Source organism: Salmo trutta, chromosome 25 (assembly GCF_901001165.1).
Source record: "Salmo trutta chromosome 25, fSalTru1.1, whole genome shotgun sequence".
NCBI classification, from domain to species: Eukaryota; Metazoa; Chordata; class Actinopteri; order Salmoniformes; family Salmonidae; genus Salmo; species Salmo trutta.
This window is the reverse complement of record NC_042981.1, coordinates 32,287,094-32,311,020: the sequence shown is the minus strand read 5'-3', so window position 1 is coordinate 32,311,020 and position 23,927 is coordinate 32,287,094. Positions and strand designations below refer to the sequence as shown.

At 44.9% G+C, this 23,927-nt stretch overlaps 1 protein-coding gene across 5 annotated transcripts in view; it reads right to left on the bottom strand.

Annotated features, from left to right (window-relative positions):
• LOC115162431 (runt-related transcription factor 3) overlaps window positions 1-23,927 on the bottom strand; it is a 67,497-nt gene that overhangs the window by 5,741 nt on the left and 37,829 nt on the right. For 3 of the 5 annotated variants that reach the window (XM_029713726.1, XM_029713728.1, XM_029713727.1), the window contains 2 exons: window positions 12,676-12,840; window positions 2,634-2,705 (listed from right to left, as the gene is read on the bottom strand). In XM_029713726.1, the coding sequence (XP_029569586.1) occupies window positions 2,634-2,705; window positions 12,676-12,840 (237 nt within the window). The remainder of the gene's footprint in view (window positions 1-2,633; window positions 2,706-12,675; window positions 12,841-23,927) is intronic. The other 2 variants (XM_029713729.1, XM_029713730.1) reach the window with 1 other exon arrangement.

Sequence of the window (23,927 nt, the reverse complement as noted above, 5' to 3'; positions counted from 1 at the left end):
GCTCTCTGAGGTCCACTAGTCCACAGTCAAGCGTGTAACCCAGATATGGAGGGAGGTTTGCCTCATTTGCTTACGGGAGAAACTGATTTTGGTTGTTAACATAAGGGCGAGCTGAGGTCGCCAGCGAGGTGTGTGTATGTGGAGGGTTGGGGGGGTGAGGGATGCAAATCCAGGCCCTCACCTGTGAAATGTTTACTCAGGCTGAATGCAAACTGTGACGAGCAGCGCCCAGGGAATGGTGTCTCAGGCAAATAAGTGGAGGGGTGGGAAAGAGGGAGAAAACCTCAGACCAGGCTGGCCCAGAGAGATGGAGAGAGAGATCTCTTCTCCTTTCATCTCCTTCCCTCAGACCGCAGCCAGAGAGGAGTGACTGTCCCATGCTTCCCAGACCATCACTGATTTGAGAGTAGATTAGATTTTTTGTGATGAGTTGTGAGAATGAAAAGTTGTTACGAATGCTGAGTGAGATCTTGACCAAACGCCGCAAGAATAGTCAAAGTTTAGCCAAGAAATACATTGCCAGGGAAATAACGTTGGTCCACAAGCCAAAGAATAGGAGACACAAATGATCCTTAGATGTTTGTTTAAGCGCTTAGGCCTTGGGGTTGGAGCTTCGCATCTGATGCAAATAGCCTTCACCTCTTACCGTGGCTCTTCTGAACTAGAACAACACGGTCAACAACCCCAAAGCCCTCTCCATTGCAGCCACTGTAGCATGTGAGCCCAGCAGGTTTTGCATGGCTCTACCTATCACTAGCAACACGATTCAGGCATTAGGGAGTTTGTGATGATAAAACACCAAGATTTTCCTAATGTATCAATGAACCAGATGTGATTTATGAGTTTGGATTTGTTAACTAAATCAACTGTTGTTTCCTACTATGACTTATTATTTTACCAGGTAAATTGACTGAGAACACATTCTCATTTACAGCAACAACCTGGGGAATAGTTACAGTGGAGAGGAATGAGCCAATTGTAAGCTGGGGATGATTAGGTGACCATGATGGTCAGATTGGGAATTTAGCCAGGACACCAGGGTTACCACCCCTACTCTTACAATAAGTACCATGGGATCTTTAGTGAGCACAGAGAGTCAGGACACCCATAACATCCCATCTGAAAGACAGCACCCTACCACAGGGCAATGTCCCCAATCAACACCCTGGGGCATTTTTTTAGACCAGAGGAAAAGGTGCCTCCTACTGGCCCTCCAACACCACTTCCAGCAGCATCTGGTCTCCCATTCAGGACCAAACCGGCTTAGCTTCAGAAGCAAGCCAGCAGTGGAATGCAGAGTGGTATGCTGCTGGCCAATGAGTTCTGACCAGTTGGCATGTGCACTCTTCGATATTATTATTGATCGTAATAGTTGAATAATCTCTGTCTCTCTGGAATTGGATAGGAATTTCATGATTAGACATTAGGACTTCTCCCCACTACCGTTAGTCCCCATCAAAACGCCAATTCAACTTTTCACACCCTAGTGAGTATTTTGTTCTGAAGTGAATATCTGGCAAGTGAACGTCTCGCTCGCGTAGTGTCAAAAGTAAATATATCAATCTATGCATTCCATCTCTGCGTACATTCCATCTTCTAGTCATTGAAAAAGAATGAAACTGCTGCATTGTGTATGGAAACCACTGACAGTCACATCTAAAGTCTGTTTTACAACGGGGGCCTTTCCCTTATCAAACCTTTTGAAAACCATGAATTTCCAACAAGCCTAATTGATGAGTCATACAGAAGGGGCTTAGTATGAGGATCATCGAGGAGTAACATTGAATGGTGTGTAAGCAGATGACTCAGCAGGTCTAGTGCAGTGTGCTTCGGTGGTTTCTGGGAAGAGAACGGGTGGGTGGCTGAGTGGCTGTGGGGCAGGCGAAGAAGAGTGCCAAAACACCAGGGAGGGAGGGAGGGAGGGAGGGAGGGAGGGAGGGAGGGAGGAAGGGGGTGTTTTGGAATGTTCTGGGATCCAGAGCTCTGAAGGCAAACCAAAACGCATTCCCCAAAATGTCACAACGAGTGGAACGCCCATTGCATACCCTTAGTTCCAGCTCTTCCACTATCTCTATATTCATTCCACCTTGTCAAAGAGATGATTGACTGACTATTGATATGAAGCAGAGTGTCTTAATTGTTGTTCTCAGCTACTCTTGAAGATGTTGGATAGTGTGAATTGGCTAGGGTGATGTTGTGTATGGAGTCCAAGCGTCCTCAATCATCCCCTCTCTGTACATTTCATGCCTGTTTTGTCAGACTAGTAATTATGGCCATCTCTTATTGCTCACCACGCCTCTCGTACTGCTCAGTGATTGGGCCTTGCATGTTATGATTAAGCCTCAGAAACAAACAAACAACACAAGCAAACATCTTTCCCATATAGGCCTGCACACACAAACAGAGATATGACTCACGCTGAAATGCACCTAAAACCGGGGTCATATAAGCAGAGCAGGATACTTGTTCACTTCCTACTGCTGTGCGAGGGTGTGTGAATGAGAGAGGCCGAAAGAAAGAGAAAAAAAAAAACGAGCGACAACAATAGAGAGAAAGCACAAGTGAGAAGTAAGGCGACGTAGAGCAGTTTGGGATAGGGGCCCCAGGTAGAGTAGATATAATATCTCTCTTACTTGACCATCTGAGGTCGTCCTCCACCTTGCATGTCTTCAGAGTTGGTGGGTCAATCTGGTCAGACCACAGGGCTGCAATGGACATAGATAGTATGTGTTAATTAAGGAGAATTTAGACATGACACTAGCCTGACACTACTGTAGTCTGGGCAGGTATGACAACGACCTCATTACATGAGTGTTTCTAGTTCTGAAGCACAGTAGAAGTGCCAGATGATTAGAGAGAATTGTTTCCGGTTATGATTCTGTAGGTTCTGTGCATGTACTGTGTTCGAGTGAGGGGAGTGCAGATCTCTTCAATGCCCTAAAAAAAGCCAGCAACATGTCAAAGCTATCTGAGTGTGGTGGTTTGGCTGTCTACCTGTGACAGGCCTGCCTGTGCTGACTGAGCAGAGAGGAGGGCAGAGGAGGAGCTCTCACTGGAGTGAGACTAGAGAGAGGGCTTGGGAAAACAGGGCTGAGGGGCCGATGGAGCTAACAGAGATATTTTGGTTTCTCAGGGAGCTGGGAGGAGGAGGTGTGAGGCCTTTGTTGGCCTGTCCAGTCAGCCTGTCAGGGAGAGAAGAATCCTTACAAGCGCAGCGCGTGAGACCCTGGTTCACACTCAATGGCCACACCGCAGGAAGCTGACAATTTGACATGCAAAGAGTGTTAGTTTGCCCTCGGACTGAGACAGGGCAGTTGTTACAAGCCAAACTGCACGAATGAACCGTGGACCTCAAACACACATGCTTTTACCTGTACACGCACACACATGCCCACACATTCTCAAAAAACCACTAGTCCATATACAGACTCAGACATACTGATAGCAGAGAAACTGTAGAACGTTGGCAGTCATATACTGTATCTCCTGTTATGAACAAAAATATAAATGCAACATGCAACAATTTCACCGATTTTACTGAGTTACAGTTCATATGAGGAAATCAGTCAATTGAAATAAATGAATTAGGTCCTAATCTATTGATTTCACATGACTGAGCAGGCCCACCCACTTGGGAGCCAGGCACACCCACTGGGGAGCCAGGCTCAGCCAATCAGAATTACAGACTGAAATACTCGTCAGTTTCATCATCTGTCCGGGTGGTGGTCTCAGACGATCCCGCAGGTGAAGAAGCCAGATGTGGAGGTCCTAGGCTGGCGTGGTGACACGCGGTCTGCGGTTGTGAGGCCGGTTGGACGTACTGCCAAATTCTCTAAAGCAACGTTGGAGGCGGCTTATGGTAGAGAAATGGACATATAATTCTCTGGCAACATCTCTGGTGGACATTCCTGCAGTCAGCATGCCAATTGCCGCTCCCTCAAAACTTGAGACATCTGTGACGTCGTGTGACAAAACTGCACATTTTAAAGTGGCCTTTTATTGTCCCCAGCACAAGGTGCACCTGTGTAAGGATCATGCTGTTTAATCAGCTACTTGATATGCCACACCTGTAAGGAGGATGGATTATCTTGGCAAAAGAGAAATGCTCACTAACAGGGATGTAAACAAATTTGTGCACAGAATGTGAGAGAAATAAGCTTTTTGTGCGTATGGACAATTTCTGGGATATTTTATTTCAGCTCATGAAACATGGGACCAACACTTTATATGTTGCGTTTGTATTTTTGTTCAGTATATACACTGCCACTCTAAAATGTGCATTTTTTTCACACAACACAATGCCACAGATGTCTCAAGTTTTGTGAGAGCGTGCAATTGTCATGCTGACTGCAGGAATGTCCCCCAGAGGTGTTGCCAGATAACTGAATGTTAATTTCTCTACCATAAGCTGCCTCCAACGTTGTTTTAGAGAATTTGGCAGTACATCCAACCAGACCACGTGTATGGCGTCATGTGGGCGACCGGTTTGGGGATGTCAATGTTGTGAACAGAGTGCCCTATGGTGGCAGTGGTGTTATGGTATGGGCAGGCATAAGCTATGGACAACAAACACAATTGCATTTTATCGATGGCAATTTGAATACACAGAGATACCGTGATCAGATGCTGAGGCCCATTGTCGTGCTATTCATCTGCCACCATCACTTCATGTTTCAGCATGATAATGCATGGCCTTATGTCGCAAGAATATTTACACAATTCCTGTGAGCTGAAAAATGTCCCAGCTCTTCCATGGCCTGCAAACTTAACAGACATGTCACCCATTGAGCATGTTTGGGATGCTCTGGATCGACTTGTACAACAGCGTGTTACAGTTCCCGCCAATATCCAGCAACTTTACACAGCCATTGAAGAGGAGTGGGACAACATTCCACAGGCCACAATCAACAGCCTGATCAACTCTATGAGAAGGAGATGTGTCGCGCTGCATTAAGGAAATGGTGGTCACACCACATACTGACTGGTTTTCTGATCCATGCCCAAACCTTTTTCTAAAAGTACTGTATCTGTGACCAACAGATGCATATCTGTATTCCCAGTCATGTGAAATCCGTAGATTAGGGCCTAATGAATTTATTCCAATTGACTGATTTCCTTATATTAACTGTAACTCAGTAAAATCGTTGAAATTGTTGCATGTTGCATTTATATTTTTGTTCAGTATATTTATATTGCAGTTTTGACATGAACATACAGTAACTAAGGCCTGGAGAGTCCCGGGTCATGGCCCTGTCCCTAGCCGGGCTACAATAACAGTACACTATAGTATGAGCTGAGGAACAACATCCTAACCGCTATATTAGCAGTAGTGATCCTGACCTTGAGAGGGGCCAGGAACAGGGGGGAGGGAGGTGGAGGGGGATGTTCACCTATGCCCACACTGGGCCCAGGCTGGCTGGGGTTGGGGTGTGTAAAAGCTCTCTCACCCCCGGAGCTACTCTACTTCCTCTCCAAAGGCCCGGATCAGCACTTAGCCTCTGAGAGGTCCCGCGCTTCGCCCCACAATGGGAAATTCTTACACATAAATGGGGTTATTCAGAAAGGTTTCGAAGCAGCTGGTGCGATCCGCTCAAGAAAATAAACATTTCCTTCAAATATTTTGATTGGCTGGTGGACAACGTCAATACCAGCGGCACAGATTACCCCTGTTAATATGAGTCTCAGCCCCCTGGGCGGGACTAGAGATTGGGGGAAGGGGGTAGGTGCATTAGGGGTAGAAGACAACGGCCGCGTCACAAATATGAACGGAGGACACAAATAAACACATGCTCTGCTTTTGAAGTGCAGTTGGAGATGAAAGGGCCAAGATGGCGTCTGTCCTCGTGACTCCGGATTCGGCAGCGCCTCAGAGACATGTAATGCGCCTGTCGTAATGAAGCGTGTCATTGAGACACAGTGAATGCTGGGCCTTGTGCTGGCTTCCTGTTTCGCTTAGGCCCTAGGCGTCACCACGGAGAGATAGAATGTGAGAGAGAGCAAGAGAGACAGAGTGAGAGGGGGAGAGAGAGAGCAAGAGAGACAGAGTGAGACAGAGTGAGACAGAGTGAGACAGAGTGAGAGAGTGAGAGAGAGGAAGAGAGAGAGAGAGAGAGAGAGAGAGAGAGAGAGAGAGAGAGAGAGAGAGAGAGAGAGAGAGAGAGAGAGAGAGAGAGAGAGAGAGAGAGAGAGAGAGAGAGAGAGAGAGAGAGAGAGAGAGAGAGAGAGAGAGAGGAGAGAGAGGAGAGAGAGAGAGAAGACGCCAGCGAGGAAGGGAGAGGGAGAGAGTGTGTTAGAGAGCGAGTGAGAGGGGTGGAACATGGCCTTGGCTTAGCTATGTGGGACATTTGATATGTCTTTTGAGCCCTCACTTAAACATGAGTAAAAACAAACACATCGACTGAAAAATCCTATGTTCTATTTGAGAGCCCCCTGCCCTGCCTCCCTTTCCCCTCTCCTCAGACTCAATAGAGACTGTTCATTGCGCACATGTAGTTTCTGTAATTGCTGAAATGTAAAGCTCGACCCGGCTCTGATGTTAAGTTATAACTAACATAAACAGTTAGGTCTGGGGAAAAAAAGCTCTCTTTTTCTCTTTTTCCAGCTTACTGTTTAGAGATGGCTTCAAAAGAGATTTTTTTTTTATTGGAGAACAAAAACATTTTCAGTTTGAATAATTCAGATCTAACTAAGGTCACAAAAAGACAGTGACCACAAGTGCAGCTCTTAGGCACCATAACAAATAAACCCCATGGCGACCATTGATATATTATGTAAATACAGCGCTGGAGAAGTAAAACAGAATCCCTCGTCGCTGGTCTGGATTCCCGCTAGTTTTGGTTGCATTTGGCCTGAGAGCTCCTTTCCTGTATGGGTTTGGCACGGACCAGCATGCATTGCTGCCCAAATGGAGCTTGGAGCCAACAGCATCTCTACCAGGCTTACAGCATTGCCACCTCTCTCTGGTCTTGTCCTGACAGACAGTCAATGACCCACAAACCAACACAATAACCTAGTAAGCACATCTGGTACTAAACAGAGACATGGAGGCACGATGCTTTGACCTTTCCCTCTATAAGCATGTGCTATGTGCCCGGCTGCATGTTCCAGGGACTGGCATACTTGTGTCTTACAGTGACTCTTTGTTGGTTATAATTGGTTGATAATGTCCTACTGGGTGTTAGAGTGGGTTTGAGGTTTGATGTAGACACAGATCCAGGATCAGATTACCCAACTCCACATCCTAACATTTACCATTAGGAGGATTAAATAATATCTGACCCTGGACTAGCGGTTAGGGGCTCTGGGTCTGATCAGGGCTGTTAGTGGTAGACTAGAGCAGGCATTCGCTTGGGGGGCCAGCCGGCTTGTTTATGTGGAGTAAACAGTGTGGTCACTGTGGACAGGAGAGGAGGGGTAGGACCTCCCTCTAGCTAGCAGGACTTTCACAACCAGAGAGAATCCAGGATAGAGTCACCTGTTTGACCTTTCAGCACAGCAGAACTGCTGCAGATGTATGCCATTGGAAGAGTTGTGGTTTATTGGTGGAGTATCTACGGTAACCACCAGTAAATTGTTTTATTTTGACCCCTGCTATTTTGTAACCTATACCATACAGGTGCCACGGCTTAGCATGCGACCTTGTGAACAGTATTATATAATTAATACAACTAGAGTGTGTTTTATCACTCACAGCCAACACACACACACACACACACACACACACACACACACACACACACACACACACACACACACACACACACATTCCTCCACACCACAGGTTTATTGGGCCCTCATCAAAGCAGTGGAGCACTTGACTAGATGGCCGAAAGGTATGCTAGTATCTGATGTTCATCTCGTCAGAAAAACACAGGTGTTGGAACAAATAGCATGTTAAATGATCCCACCTCAAAAGGCAAAATACTTTCTTTTGGATGATTCAATTGCTGCTGTCTTTTTTTTCTTAAAACATATTTAAGTTAAAAGAGCAGCTTTGTTCTGGCGATCTTGTTTAGTCTCCTTTTGAAAAGGGAAAGAGGAAAACTGAAATCAGGATTATTTCTGTAGTGTCCCGTTGAGATCAAATATCTTTTCCATTTCATCTTAACATCTTTGTCTGGCTGGTAAGACTGTAGACTTTATACCCAGGGTGCATTAAGGAGATGGACGGGATTCTCTGAAAATCATTAAAACACACACACACACACACACACACACCTGACATTTAGTAAACCAGAATAACAATTTTGTAGTCGATTGTCTGAGTGTGAGATTTGCTTGACTGCCCTGGCAGAGCCACACACACAGCTCCCCACACGCCCCTCCCGTAGGATCATTCCTCACGGCAGCCTCACCTGTGGTCACGGCTGAACAAAAACAAGCGGCTAACCGAGCAAGCGCAGTGTCTGCCAGGGCTTGAATCCTGTCACTGCATGCTCTGTAATGAGCTCTTAATTATCCTGGCTGTCTAGAGCGCTAGCAGAGCTTGCAACATCGGGACGTAACTGTGTGTGGTGTGTGTTTGTTAGCACATACTGTGTGTGTGTGTGTGTGTGTGTGTGTGTGTGTGTGTGTGTGTGTGTGTGTGTGTGTGTGTGTGTGTGTGTGTGTGTGTGTGTGTGTGTGTGTGTACGTCTGAGAATCCCGGGCAGCATTTAGCAGACGTCTCAAAAGCGTTGTGTTGACAACAAAACTCTGTCTCTGTTTCATGGCTCAGACAACAATATGAAGCAAAGGGCTTCATTAGGCGATGATATTGTACTTTCTCACGTTGTCGTCAGCTGGAAAGTCCAGGTTTATGTGTGGATAATGGAAAACATTTTTTTTTTGCAACAGCAAGATGGGAATCAATTTAATTATAAAGTGTTGACGGCTCATCTATTACCCTGTGATCCTCCGCAAAATACAACTCTGCCTGGGACGGCTGCCAAAAGTAGAGGCGTGTGTCGTGTTTATATGTAAATATATCCCTGTTTCCAAATGTATTTTTTACAAAAAGTACTATTTTAGTTTGAGCTGGGTTTGTAGTTGCGTGTTGTCTGAGCTGCCATATATGCATGGAGATGCCCAGTGGTATATGTCACTGGGTAGCTGAGAGGAGGGCGAATGTATCTTCATTGTTATTGAATTATTTTAGCACTAGCCCTGAGCTACAAAGTCATGATGGTAATATCAGAGATTAAGGTGTGTGGTTTTACAGTCCTCCTCACTCACACACACACACACACACACACACACACACACACACACACACACACACACACACACACACACACACACACACACACACACACACACACACACACACAGACAGAGACAGACAGACACACACTCTTCAGAGAGGGCCCCTAGCACCTGTGGGTGTTGTGTGGAATCAGTTTGGAGCTTTATACCTCTCATCCCTGGCGGCTCTGAGCCACATGTGTTGTGTCTATGCTGGAGGTGTGTGTGCATGTGTTTTTGTGTGTGGGGGTTGTGCATATATATGCACCCCACGTGTTTGTGAGCGTGCCGTGTGTGTGTGTGTGTGTGTGTGTGTGTGTGTGTGTGTGTGTGTGTGTGTGTGTGTGTGTGTGTGTGTGTGTGTGTGTGTGTGTGTGTGTGTGTGTGTGTGTGTGTGTGTGTTCTACTGGTGCAGGTCTTTGAGATCTGACAGGCCTATGAAGAGGTAATTCCTGCCCTAATCCTCCTGCAGCTATGCAGACAAGTACAGAGCCTTTCTTCACATGCCATCCCAGCATTGTCTGTACACCTCTCCTGCTAGACAGGCACAGTTTGGAGATATTAAGGATATGGATAAGTCCCTCTGGATAAGCTTACCTGCCATGGCCCTTACATTGGCAGACAACACGCAGTAAAGTACAGAACCCAAACTTTAAACCATGAAATATATATTGTATCTCTGTCTAAATGCCAACTAATCCTGGTCCTACTGGTCCACAGCACTGGCAGATGATTTTCCTTGGCCATGTTCAGTACATTACATGGTACTTATGGAGGAACAACAACATCAGTTAAACTAAGTCAAAGCTGGTGCTGATAACCACAGTTGTGTAAGCTGAGCTGTACGATAGGTAGGTCCACAGTGGTGAGTCAGGAGCACAAGGCTAAACCCCATGAGAGATACACTTCCACCCACAGATAGCAAAACACTCCTAAACACACTGATAGAGACTCATTAACTGGGAAGGAGACTTACTCTGTCTGTCAGCCCTAACCCCCTGCTTGAGAACTAGGGAGTGGGTGGGAGAGGACAGTGTATGTGTGTGTGTGCCTTGTGTGTGTGTTTGTGTCTGTGTGTCTGTTCGTGTTTTGTCTGCACACATCCAGACATGCCATCACGTTAAGAAGCTCTGACACACAGTACCAGTCAAAAGTTAACACACCTACTCATTCCAGGGGTTCTTTATTTTTACTATTTTCTACATTGTAGAATAATAGTGAAGACATCAACACGATGAAATAACACATGGAATCATGTAGTAACCAAAAAAGTGATAAACAAATCAAAATATATTTTATATTTGAGATTCTTCAAAGTAGTCACCCTTTGCCTTGATGACAGCTTTGCACACTGTTGGCATTCTCTCAACCAGCTTCATGAGGTAGTCACCTGGAATGCATTTCAATTAACAAATGTGCCTTGTTTAAAGTTAATTTGAGGAATTTCTTTCCTCAATGTGTTTGGGCCAATCAGTTGTGTTGTAACAAAGTAGGGGTGGTATACAGAAGATAGCCCTATTTATGGCAAGAACAGCTCAAATAAGCAAAGAGAAATGACAGTCCATCATTACTTTAAGACATGAAGGTCATTCAATATGGAAAAGTTCAAGAACTTTGAAAGTTTCCTCAAGTGCAGTCGCAAAAACCATTAAGCGCTATTATGAAACTGGCTCTCATGAGGACTGCCACAGGAAAGGAAGACCCAGAGTTACCTCTGCTGCAGAGGATAAGTTCATTAGAGTTAACTGCACCTCAGATTGCAGCCCAAATAAATGCTTCAGAGTTCAAGTATCAGACACATCTCAACATCAACTGTTCAGAGGAGACTGCGTGAATCAGGCCTTAATGGTCAAATTGCTGCAAAGAAACCACTACTAAAGGACACCAATAAGAAGAGACTTTCTTGGGCAAAGAAACACGAGCAATGGACATTAGACCGGTGGAAATCTGTCCTTTGGTCTGATGAGTCAAAATTTGAGATTTTTGGTTCTAACCGCCGTTTCTTGGTGAGACGCAGAGTAGGTGAACAGATGATCTCCGCATGTGTGGTTCCCACCATGAAGCATGGAGGAGGAGGTGTGATAGTGTGGGGTTGCTTTGCTGGTGACACTGTCAGTGATTTATTTAGAATTCAAGGCACACTTAACCAGCATGGCTACCACAGCATTCTGCAGCGATACGCCATCCCATCTGGTTTGCGCTTAGTGGGACTATCATTTGTTTTTCAACAGGACAATGACCCAAAACACACCTCCAGGCTATGTAAGGGCTATTTGACCAAGGAGAGTGATGGAGTGCTGCATCAGATGACCTGGCTTCCACAATCTCCCGACCTCAACCCGATTGAGATGGTTTGGGATGAGTTGGACCACAGAGTGAAGGAAGAACAGCCAACAAGTGCTCAGCATATGTGGGAACTCCTTCAAGACTGTTGGAAAAGCATTCCAGGTGAAGCTGGTTGAGAGCATCCTAAGAGTGTGCAAAGCTGTCATCAAGGCAAAGGGTGGCTACTTTGAAGAATCTAAAATATTAAATATATTTTAATTTGTTTAAAAATATTTGGTTACTACATGATTCCATATGTGTTAATTCAAAGTTTTGATGTCTTCACTATTATTCTACAATGTAGAAAATAGTACAAATAAAGAAACCCTTGAATGAGTAGGTGTGTCCAAACTTTTGACTGGTACTGTATGTCTGAGAGCGAACTTCCACCCACGTACCCCCTCTCCCCTAAGACACACACACCTCCTTCCCCCTGTCTCCATTGCAGATCTGCCCTGTTGTGCCAGTCAGTCTGAGACTGACGTGATTGCGGAGGAAGCGGACGGCTGTGAGATTCCTGAGGCTGTAGAGTGGTGTGGTGAACCAGCTTCAGCCCCAGTGCCTTGGCCAGGCTGTTTGGCAGTGATCAGGTTGCCACCTGGCCCCAGACTGGACCCTGTGACCGATGCAGGGCATCCGGGGACAGAGCTGGCATGAGTGAGCGGCCCCTGCCAGTAAATGTACTGGACCCTCCCCCAGGTCTGGGCTCTCATATCAGTAGGGAGGGTTGTACTCAACCTGGGGCTTCAGCCTGACACATACAGGCTACTCCTGTATTATACTTATTCCAAAATGTTTATTCTACTGAGCCATTTACTTTATGTTCCTATTCTTATCTTTTATTATTTCTTAATGTTGTTTCATTGTCCAGAAGGAAGCTGCAAGTAAGCATTTACTTGCAGTGTATACTATGTGTATCCTGTACATATGACTAATAAAACTTGAAACTAATAGCAAAGTCATCTCTCGCTGTAGGCAGGGAGAAAGAAGCATTTGTACCGCTAACCCCTATATACAGTGCTGTAGCAGAAGGTAGAGTGTTTTGTGATGAGTGAGCAACACTGATTTGGGACAGACGGTGTGAGTGAGTCAGTGTGATAGTTGTTCCTGTCTGGTCAGTGGCCCTACCTTGTATCTGGGACTGGGCGGAGGGCCCCAGGTGGCTCTGGTGCATGGGCCGGGGCTGGGGGTTACCAGGCCCCATCCTCAGGCTGGCCCGCTGGTAGCGCTCAATCTCTGTCAGCCTATCAGAGAACTGCATCTTCTGGGGGTCCTCCATCTTCACCCTGTGTCCTGAAAGAGAGCGAGAGAGGGAGAGAAAAAGAGAGAGAGAGGAGAGCCAAGTTACCACCTACACAGCCGGGAAATCATGGCTCTTTATTCTTTTTTCCCAGCAGTACCAAATGGTCAAAAATAGTCAAAGCAATAACACATCCAAATGTTAGGTCTGCTGTAATATTTTATTTCCTCAGGTCTGTCCATGGGCACCAACAGTTTACAGCTTATTAGGTTTTGTGAGGGTTTGTTTAGAAGTGGGATGGTTATATTGGCAATGGCATCCCATTCTATTCTAAGACATAATTAGTGTGAAAACAAATAGTAAAGTGACAGAATTATATACATGAATAAAGGCCACTGTCCTCCACCAACTAATCTGATTCAGTCAGATTATATAAAAGCTTTCTTAGAAATATAACATTATTTATAGAATGTTGACAGGCACTGGACTTGTGGTTGAGCTAAACTTGCACTTGCCTTTGCGTTAAAATCAGATAAATGGCTGCATGCTCCTAATAGCACATTCATATAGGAATAGCACTAATACTCCGGTGTATAACAATAGTACTAGCAAAATAATATAATTATAGTATGATAATAATAGTATGAAATTGTTTAACTTAAAATTCCTACAATTCTGCTAATCTATCCCCTTATCCCCTACTTGTCCACTCAGAAGTACAACCCCAGTACAACCCCAGTACAACCCCAGACTGGGTCTGCTTGACGAAATAGTGACTGTACGTCATACAGCGACTCAGGTCTGACCAAGCAGTTACTCAGTGAGGGAAACACCCAGGAATTGCTCCTAGACTATATTACTCATCAGAATGGAACACACTGTGTGGACGGTTACGCGTATGTGCATGTGTGTGTGTGTGTGACGAGAGAGGTGGGAATGTACGAGAAAAAGCATATTTGGCACCTCGAATACATTTGATCTGAACAAGACTTGGAAAGACAAAACACTACACTCAAACCCTGGCATCTGTAATGTGAAGTAATGGCTGGATTTTATATTTTATCACTATATAAAGGGGGCCAGCAGACGGACTGATATGGATTTTACCCTTCCTCTCTCCAGACTTGACCCATGGGTAATATATCCTCTCTCCAGACTTGACCCATGGGTAATATATCCTCTCTCCAGACTTGACCCATGGGTAATATATCCTCTCTCCAGACTTGACCCATGGGTAATATATCCTTCCTCCCTGCAACTTGACCCATGGGTAATATATCCTCTCTCCAGACTTGACCCATGGGTAATATATCCTCCCTCCCTGCGACTTGACCCATGGGTAATATATCCTCCCTCCCTGCAACTTGACCCATGGGTAATATATCCTCCCTCCCTGCAACTTGACCCATGGGTAATTGATCCTCCCTCCCTGCAACTTGACCAATGGGTAATATATCCCCCCTCCCTGCGACTTGACTCATGGGTCATATATATTCCCTCCCTGCGACTTGACCCATGGGTGATATATATTCCCTCCCTGCGACTTGACCCATGGGTAATATATCCTCCCTCCCTGCGACTTGACCAATGGGTAATATATCCTCCCTCCCTGCGACTTGACCCATGGGTAATATATCCTCCCTCCCTGTGACTTGACCCATGGGTAATATATCCTCCCTCCCTGTGACTTTACCCATGGGTAATATATCCTCCCTCCCTGTGACTTGACCCATGGGTAATATATCCTCCCTCCCTGCGACTTGACCCATGGGTAATATATCCTCCCTCCCTGCAACTTGACCCATGGGTAATATATATTCCCTCCCTGCGACTTGACCCATGGGTAATATATCCTCCCTCCCTGCAACTTGACCAATGGGTAATATATTCTCCCTCCCTGCGACTTGACCCATGGGTAATATATCCTCCCTCCCTGCGACTTGACCCATGGGTAATATATCCTCCCTCCCTGCGACTTGACCCATGGGTAATATATCCTCCCTCCTTGCAACTTGACCCATGGGTAATATATCCTCCCTCCTTGCAACTTGACCCATGGGTAATATATCTTCCCACCCTGCGACTTGACCCATGGGTAATATATCCTCCCTCCTTGCAACTTGACCCATGGGTAATATATCTTCCCACCCTGCGACTTGACCCATGGGTAATATATCCTCCCTCCTTGCAACTTGACCCATGGGTAATATATCTTCCCACCCTGCGACTTGACCCATGGGTAATATATCCTCCCTCCTTGCAACTTGACCCATGGGTAATATATCCTCCCTCCTTGCAACTTGACCCATGGGTAATATATCTTCCCACCCTGCGACTTGACCCATGGGTAATGTATCCTCCCGTTTACCACTCCCTCTTCTCTTTTCATACAATATAGAATTCTCTATCTCGCCGCTGCCCCCCTTCCCACACACACAGACGAACACACACCAATGATGTGGACTGAGCTTGACTCCCAAATAGCATAGAACAGTATACAATGCTTCCAATGACTAGATGCAGACACATTCAAATCAACACTCACATGCATGCACATAACAAAACATAGATAAATACCCAGAACCCGCACAATCACCTCCCCATCACACACACCAACACATTTTCTCTTGCCAGTAAAAAAAAAACACCCACACATGTTTACTCACATACTCACACTGGGATCAACACCCTCCCCCGTGTGTGTGCGTGTGCGTGCGTGTGTGCGTGTGTGTGTGTAATCCGTTAAATGTAAAGGATGACCAAAAACGAACTAATCCATTCCGTTACCAGCTAAAATATTTTAATCCGATTACAGATACTTTTGAAAAACTAGATGATTACTTCTAGGATTACTTTTAAATTCAGAAAGGAGGTTTATTTGACACCTTTCTGTTTTCTCAATGACATTCAAATGAGCATTGAAAAAAGATGCATGTTTGTTTCCGCCTGAGCGAGTCTGACCACAAGTCAGAGACCACTATGATGACACACCACATGTGTTTGATGGATCACAGGAAAAAAGCAGGAATAGGCTTTAGTAGGCTACAGTCCAAGCTATGTCTTCCAATGATGCGACCAATGATTATCCAACTTGAATAAAGGTAAGAGGTAAGGACGACAGTAGTGGTGGAGTCTACGGGCGATACGGATATCACTTATTATTGATATCCCCATAGCACATTGATGTGAATCACACTGCTGCTCTCTCATTTAGCTATTTGCTCCTTACGGATTGTGGTTGTTGTGGATGGCTGTTCACAAATGTGTATGTGTATTTGAACCCAATAATGGTTGAATTGATGACGTTTAAACTGCCTATACATCACTGTTTTTGCAACCAGTGTGGATCCAAGCCTATGAAATAAAGGTTTGATGGGCTTCCTCCTTCTAAAGTCCTCTGAGGGATTGTGTTCCATACCGTCAACTACTAGTTTCATTTCAGAAGACTAGTGGGGCGTTTATTGTTACATCTAATGTGTGCTGATAAAAAACACATAGGCCTAACGGACAAATGCTCAAACTTGCACACTTTTGATAGACTTAAATATCTGCATATATTATCAAGATATCAAAGTGTCACTAACAAAAAGGTAAACAATAGGCCTATAGCAAATGCAGTATATGGCATTCATTTTTCACGTGTAAATATCCCTTTTAGGTAGTGCTCAGAGCATTCCATTCCATGAGCGCAGCATTTATTTTTCAACTCGAGGCAATGAGCCCAATCAGTCCTCCATGACAACAAACCATAAACAACAGAGTAGGGTTAGCTAATAAGTCCTTAGTTTTGGGGTCATGCTCAGGTAACACAATTTGGCTAATCTATATTTCCAAGTCCTATTTTGGAAGGGGTATTACATTAATTGGAATGACTGGAAATCTGACAGACTTTGGAATTGAATGTAAATATACAATTGCATTATTATTTTTATTATTATTATATGTAGGAGAAAGCAATGTGTTAGAAGAAGCCTGCATAACCAACCCATAAGGTAAAATGCAACACCTATTTATGCCCAGCTATGTAAACTCTAATACTGATTTATCCTGCAATAGATGTCTTTCAATTGGTAATATACATTTTTGTCTTCTAATGCCTCTTTCGGGGGAAAGTAATCTAAAAGTAATGGAAAGTAATCAAATTACTGAGTTTGGGCAATCCAAAAGTTACATTACTGATTACAATTTTGGACAGGTAACTGTAACAGATTAAATTAAAAAAGTAACCTACCCAACTGTGTGTCTGTGTGTGTGTGTGTGTGTGTGTGTGTGTGTGTGTGTGTGTGTGTGTGTGTGTGTGTGTGTGTGTGTGTGTGTGTGTGTGCATATGGATGAGAAATGTGTCTGAATGCGGAGACCAGGGCTGTTGGACATCTCCAGCTGTTTGTGTTCCCTGTGTTGGAAGTCAGACATGTAGTCAGACATGTAGAAGGATGCAGTAAAAGTGAGTGACCCCCACCTATACACCCACCATCTCACTATGACACAGGGACACAGTCTACTCCGGACACAGTCTACTCGAGACACACCCGCTTAAACACACTTATACTCACACACTTTTACAACTAGTATCTTGTTATTCCCACATTTCTGAACCCAGTCCCCCTCCCAGTCCCCACACCATCGAGAGGGAAAATGGGACACACACAGGCAGCTACAGAGCCTAGCTGGCTCCATCTCCCACACAGACACTGTGGCTACTGTCTGCTCCGCCCCAGAGCAGGGGAGGCCAGGAGAAACGGCCCTCCAAATATAGACCCATGTACAGTGCAGTTAGTGCAGTTATTAAGAGATTTACACCACCTCAAACGGCTGAGGTCAGGGAAATGATACATCCAGCTCTGTGGAATAAGAAAAAAACAACCAGGGGGAAAAATGTAGAATTGGTCACTTTTTCTGTGGCCTGTGGTGGTCTGGGATGAATTGGTTGGCGCTTTGGGGATGAAAGTGATTGTACCGCATGATCACACACACACACACACACACACACACACACACAGCAGTGGATCTAGTGGCTCAGGTCCAGCTGGCAGGGAGTGTGTGGCGACACACTGTACTGTACTTCCAGTAGAGGGTTTGGCCAGCCATGAGAGAGAACTGTAGGAGCAGAGCTGAGGCTTCATTAGGACCATGCCTGGTGCTCATTACCCCAAACCCCACAGTTACTGTTAACACCACTAATCAACTCACATGGTCGACTCTAGCTCTCCTCTCTTCCCCCTCTTCAGTCCCAACTTCCTCTATGTCTGTCCCCTCTTTCTCCTTTTCTCTCTCTCGCCCTCCCTCCCTCTCATTGACTTTTTTTATAGAAGAGAAAACTTCAGCAGTTTCCCATCTGGAAGCTAACACAGTTTATACAGTATACACAACCTTCCTCCTGTTTTCTTCTGTTAGAAGGAAATGGATTGGTGCGATGGAGGGAGAATGGATGATTGGCTTTTCTAGTCCCTGTCTTGGCCTTGGTTAAGAGACCGACAGAGCCCATGGCCTGCTTGCTGTTCAACGCAGTGTTTAAACCTCTTTTCAGGTCTGACCCCAGCTTTTCCATGAGTGTGTCTGGTAGATTGCCAGAAGTTGACTCCCACTTTGCAGGGTCTTGACCATGGGTCTCTGTGTACCACAGACCCATTTCGGAGGGGATTCTGCGGTGGATGAATATTTTATGTGTCAGGGTGCACTTAGGAGAGAATGCACCGTTTTTTTTCTATGATATCATAACCACAAGATAGAGCTGGGAGATGGAGAACAACGAGGAGGCAGGGATGATGTGGTTCACACACCAGCGCTCAATACATGGAAGAAGTAAAATGGATGCCAGAAGCTGTAGATTTACTAGCTTCCTCTCTAGATGGCTGTTGCATCATCTTACAGCATTATGAGGACTGTGAGGAACACATAAAAAGGTTGATATAAAATGTCTGGTATTAATGATGTACTGAAAATCCATTTCACTGAAAATCTCTTTAGAAATAATGGCTGTGCCCTTCCCACCCAGCGTTTGTGTTTTTGTGGTTGTTGGGCCCAATACAATACCATTTTATCAGCAGATTAACTAAAGGCATAGGGCCTTGATGTCCCCAATGTTTTTAGTGTTCTTCAGAACATGTTGATAGGTTCAAGTATAACAGATAAGATACATCAGTGTGGGAAACTGACCCTGTGACTGGTCCCTTTGAATTGAAACACTGAAGAGCAAAATGATCAACCCTGATCGCCTACAAATTGCATTGAGCCACAAGGAGCAGGATGATTTAAGGTTAGTATTTGGGAATTCTAGAGCTGTGCCTATGGGCAACTCTTACTCAGAGCTCACAACCCCTTCAGACGAGCCAATCTCAGCAAGTCCCGCCCTAACCCTCTAAAGCCCATATCAGTGGAACACATAGACAGTGTTTGCTCAGAGAGTGCTAATGACAGCTCATAAACACGGCCGGGTCCAGCTGAATGATCACCCGATACAGCTTTTTTTCTAACATTGAAAGAAAGAAACATATGTTCCCTTCCAAAGAGAGACACATTAAACACAAGCTTTTTTTAGTAAAGGGCTGGGCGAGTTTTCAGGGGCAAAGTGAAACTCTATCTGGACTGCAAAGGGCAATACGTGCCATGGCCTGGACCCAGGGCTGTGCTGAATATATTTGAAGTGTAAATATTTGTATTCGTCATATAAATGGACTTGAAAGGCACTTGATAACAGACTAGAATTGGTTGAGTGCTTATATCAGATTGAAAACGTCTAGTGCACCTCTATAAGGACTATGGGCATTTCCATGTAAATGGACCCAAGTTCATAGGAGCATATCAAATTGGGTGTCAAATGAAAGCTAAGAGTCTATATTTTGGGGAAAGTAAGGCATAGTTACATTTAGAAAAAACATATGCATAAGTAAAGGCTTTGATTTCTGGATAAACAGATTGAAAAGGGGTCTTACCATAAACCAACATATTTTCTAATTTCTGTCCCTCATGAGGGAGGATAATAAAAGTTCACAGAAGTAACAAGTAAAGGTAGGCCTATCAATTGGTTATAGGGTTTTACTGATATACATTTTGTTTATGAATTATTAAGTGATTAAAACTCGTAATTCCATTACCAAATAATCTGTAATGGAATTACTGAAACTGAATTGGCTACAATGGGAAGTCATGATGGTCACAAACGACAGTTAGGTCACCTGCTACTATCCGTCCTTCCACTGGCATGTTCAGCTAATAGCTGTTTTATTTCTCTTTCTGTCAAACCAAGAGTGTTAAAAGTCTGGTCTCTCTCTCTCTCTCTCTCTCTCTCTCTCTCTCTCTCTCTCTCTCTCTCTCTCTCTCTCTCTCTCTCTCTCTCTCTCTCTCTCTCTCTCTCTCTCTCTCTCTCTCTCTCTCTCTCTCTCTCTCTCTCTCTCTCTCTCTCTCTCTCTCTCTCTCTCTCTCTCTCTCTCTCTCTCTCTCTCTCTCTCTCTCTCTCTCTCTCTCTCTCTCTCTCTCTCTCTCTCTCTCTCTCTCTCTCACTCTCTCTCTCACTCTCTCTCTCACTCTCTCACTCACTCTCTCACTCACTCTCTCACTCACTCACTCACTCACTCACTCACTCACTCACTCACTCACTCACTGTCACCTCCCCCATCTCTTACTGACACCTACCCATGAGCCCCCTCTCTTTCCATTTACTATAAACAGCATCCTCACCCACTGGGCACCGACCGACACCGGATGTAGAAATTTGGTCATTCCACCCTGGCCTTGATATTAGCGTCCACAGAAGGACCAGAGCTCTGCCTTTATACAGTATAGGTGTTCATAGTAAGTTAGGTACATTATATGTTTGCACTGTACCAATAGCTGTAGAGCAGAGTTTTGTGTTTGTCGCTCTATTGTTCTGACATGTTGAGGTCAGCCTCTCCCTGTCTGTAGTGTGTGGATACAGCTGCTGAGATGATTCATAGAGTCACAAAAACAACACATACAACTAACATGCTGCTGTTGACTGTGTTCAGTGATGTGTCTGAATATGCGTGTATTAGGGAGGAACCTTTCAAGGCAACAGGCCTTGTACTTTCTATCCTGAACTATAAACTCTCTCAAACGGTTTCTTCGTCAGTCAGAAACGTCAACCTGCCTCAGAATGACAGTTGAGAGGGTGTTGAAGTGGCGTCGGTCGGGCCGCTAGCAAACTTCCGCTTTGTGTTGGAGCTCGAAGACGTTTCAACATCTGTTGAGCGAAGCATTGCGCACCTGTCTTCCTCTTCCTCCTCTCTTGACTATTTTGCCTCCCGCCTTTCCCTACCCCCTCTGACTTCCCCTTTCACTCTATTACTGGTGCCATCGAGACGCCTGAGGCTTTAGCGATCACACTGTCCCTACAACTCAAATCAATGACAGAGTTGGGTTTTAGAGGCTGTCCAATCATAGATCAGTTTGAGGCTGACCCAGAAGGATGTGAGGTTTATTTCTTAGTAGTGTTTGTGGCTGTCTAGTCTGGCTAAATGAGTTTTACAGACACACACAGAGACACGTAAACACACACACACACACACAATGAACTCTTTTAATGTCTCTTGTTATATATATTGACGTCCGGTGTCCACGTCATGAACTGAATGGATGCATTATTTCAGACTAAACTATCACCATGAGACGGAGGGCCTTTAGCAAGTAGTAAATTCCACCATGGGATTCCATGATACTTACGTGGCTGTGACTAGTCGACTGTCACTCTGGCCATGTTGCACACTGAGGTCTGTGTACTGGTGGGATTTCCACAGCCTACACCAATCTATCAGGGGAAGCTTAGCTAAGCCTGGCTCTCTTCCCAGCCTGTTACTGCTGTCTGTCTGTCTGTCTCCGAGCAGATGCTAGCTATGCTTCCCCTGGGGACCATCCTCAGCCTGAAATCCTCCCGTCTACAGCAGGGCTGAAAACACACTCACTGCATAAGAGAGAATGTGAGACCGTGATCCAGTCTTCCCGTCTTGATGAAGGGATAAGGCTGTGAGTGTGTTGGTAGTGTAGTTAGAAGTGTGTGTGTGTGTGTGTGTGTGTGTGTGTGTGTGTGTGTGTGTGTGTGTGTGTGTGATTAGTGAGGAATAGGGGCTATGCCACACAGGGACAGCCCTACAGTGGCGCAGGTCAGGGCAGGCAGTATGAGTGGAGGGGTGTAGGCTAGGCCCCATACAGCCGGATCCACTAACAATAAAGAGAGGCCTGTAGCACTGAGCAATCAGCCCTCTTTTGTCCCACTACACTACTGTATGTGTGTGTCTCTCCTCTGGGGAGGGGTGATGTGTGTCAGTAGGGCGGAGGCAGTAAAGGTAGATGAGGGAGGGTTGTTTTTCAGCACTTCTGCTGCAGAACAGAGAGGGCCCTTTTTTGCCCAGGTGACAGATCCTATTAAAGAAATAAGCTGCACTGAGAGTGTTGTTTTAGCTCTGGAGGTGCGAGGCTGTAGGGGTTGCAGGGATGTGTGTGCAGGGGTAGCCAGGGCTTGCTAAGCAGTGAGGTGTTGGTAGGAGGGAGGGAAGGTGTCCTCGCAGATCTGTGTGAAAGGAAAGCAACCATCGTTGTCACATGCGTCAACGCAATGCTAGCAGATGTGTCAAACGGTTTCTTATTCACACCTCGGTGCGCATGAACTTAGCTACGAGCACACACAAGACCCGTCTGCACACACACAAGACCCGTCTGCACACACACACAAGGCCCGTCTGCACACATGCGCGCATGGGTCGCACACACACTGCTCAGTGACAAATGACAGGAAAGTAGACTCCAGATGTGTCAAATGGGAGGTGTGAATTTTCTTGTGTATTTGCGTGTGTGCAAGTGCATATGAATGTTTACAAGCACGAGTTTGTTTTATTGTTGCAATATCATGTTGTTCTACACTTTAATCTTGACTCTGATCAAAGTCAGCAGAGTGCCACAGGAAAAAGCCCTGTCCACATTCTCATAGGGGGAAATTCCAACCCAAGTTAAGCGTGCGTAAATGGAACATAATTCCTTTTTTTATGCCCTTTTCTCTCTACACATATTCTGACCTCGAACTTAAGCATGAGAAAAGCATGCTATTCACCCGCTATTCGTTTGGGTTGAAGATCTAAGAATTGAAGGTTTGGCAGAGGTGTGTCTACAGATATGCCGTATTCTGACCTCGACTTAATGCCCTCATAATTCCACCACCTTTACGTGAGAGGACACCATGAATAAGGTCGAGCAACCTGTAGGCTGTGGAAAAACATGAACTTTTTTTTTTTACGATAGAAATAACACCAATCTCTATGCACTGTAATTTATACATTGATAAGAGCTACTGTATTGATAAGACCTGGGTAAATGAGTAATCCGTTTGGATAAGGGGATTGGAAATATAAATTACAATTATTTCATATCTATTTTACCTTATGATCACTGAAAGTGAATTTCGGCCTCTTTTCCACAGGAAAGTATAAATAGCTGTATTTATTCAGAATTTGAATTGCAGGCCTTTGGCTTCATCATTTTTGGGGGATGAAATTTGGAGACCCAAGCCCAGGCTGTAGCCTATGGAAACATGTTCACACTGACAGTAGCGTTGAACCTACAGAGTTGATTTATTCACTGTAGAATGTTTTCATTATATGCCCAGACCTTTTTTTTAATGACCATTTCTATCATATGAATAATGAAACACTATCGGTAGCCACCGTCAGTATACCCACATACAGTGTGCAATGACTGTTAGTTTTCTTCAATTTGTAGCCTACTTTTTGCATCATTCCATTCCATTGACCTTTCTTTCCTCCGTCACGTCCGTGTGGTTGTGCCTTATGGCGTATTACATGATGTGCAATAATTAAGGGCGTGTAGCCTATTTAAATAATTATGGAACGCAGACCACACCTAGCAGTTTAAACCTGGAGTCTCACAGTTCTGTGATTAATGAGGATTAGGGTAGACTGTTGTTCAACCCCTGTTGTACACTGTTCTATTCCAATATTTCATGGATTGAACAATTGAATATGGCAAATTTCAGGATGAATCAAACCCCTGTATTTTTTATTTAACAATGTATTTTGTCCATGAAGGCTCTCCAACCCTGTTTATGTATGATTCATAAATATTTTCCGAAATAATGTACAAGATCAGAGTATTTTTTTAATCTACCGATTGGTGC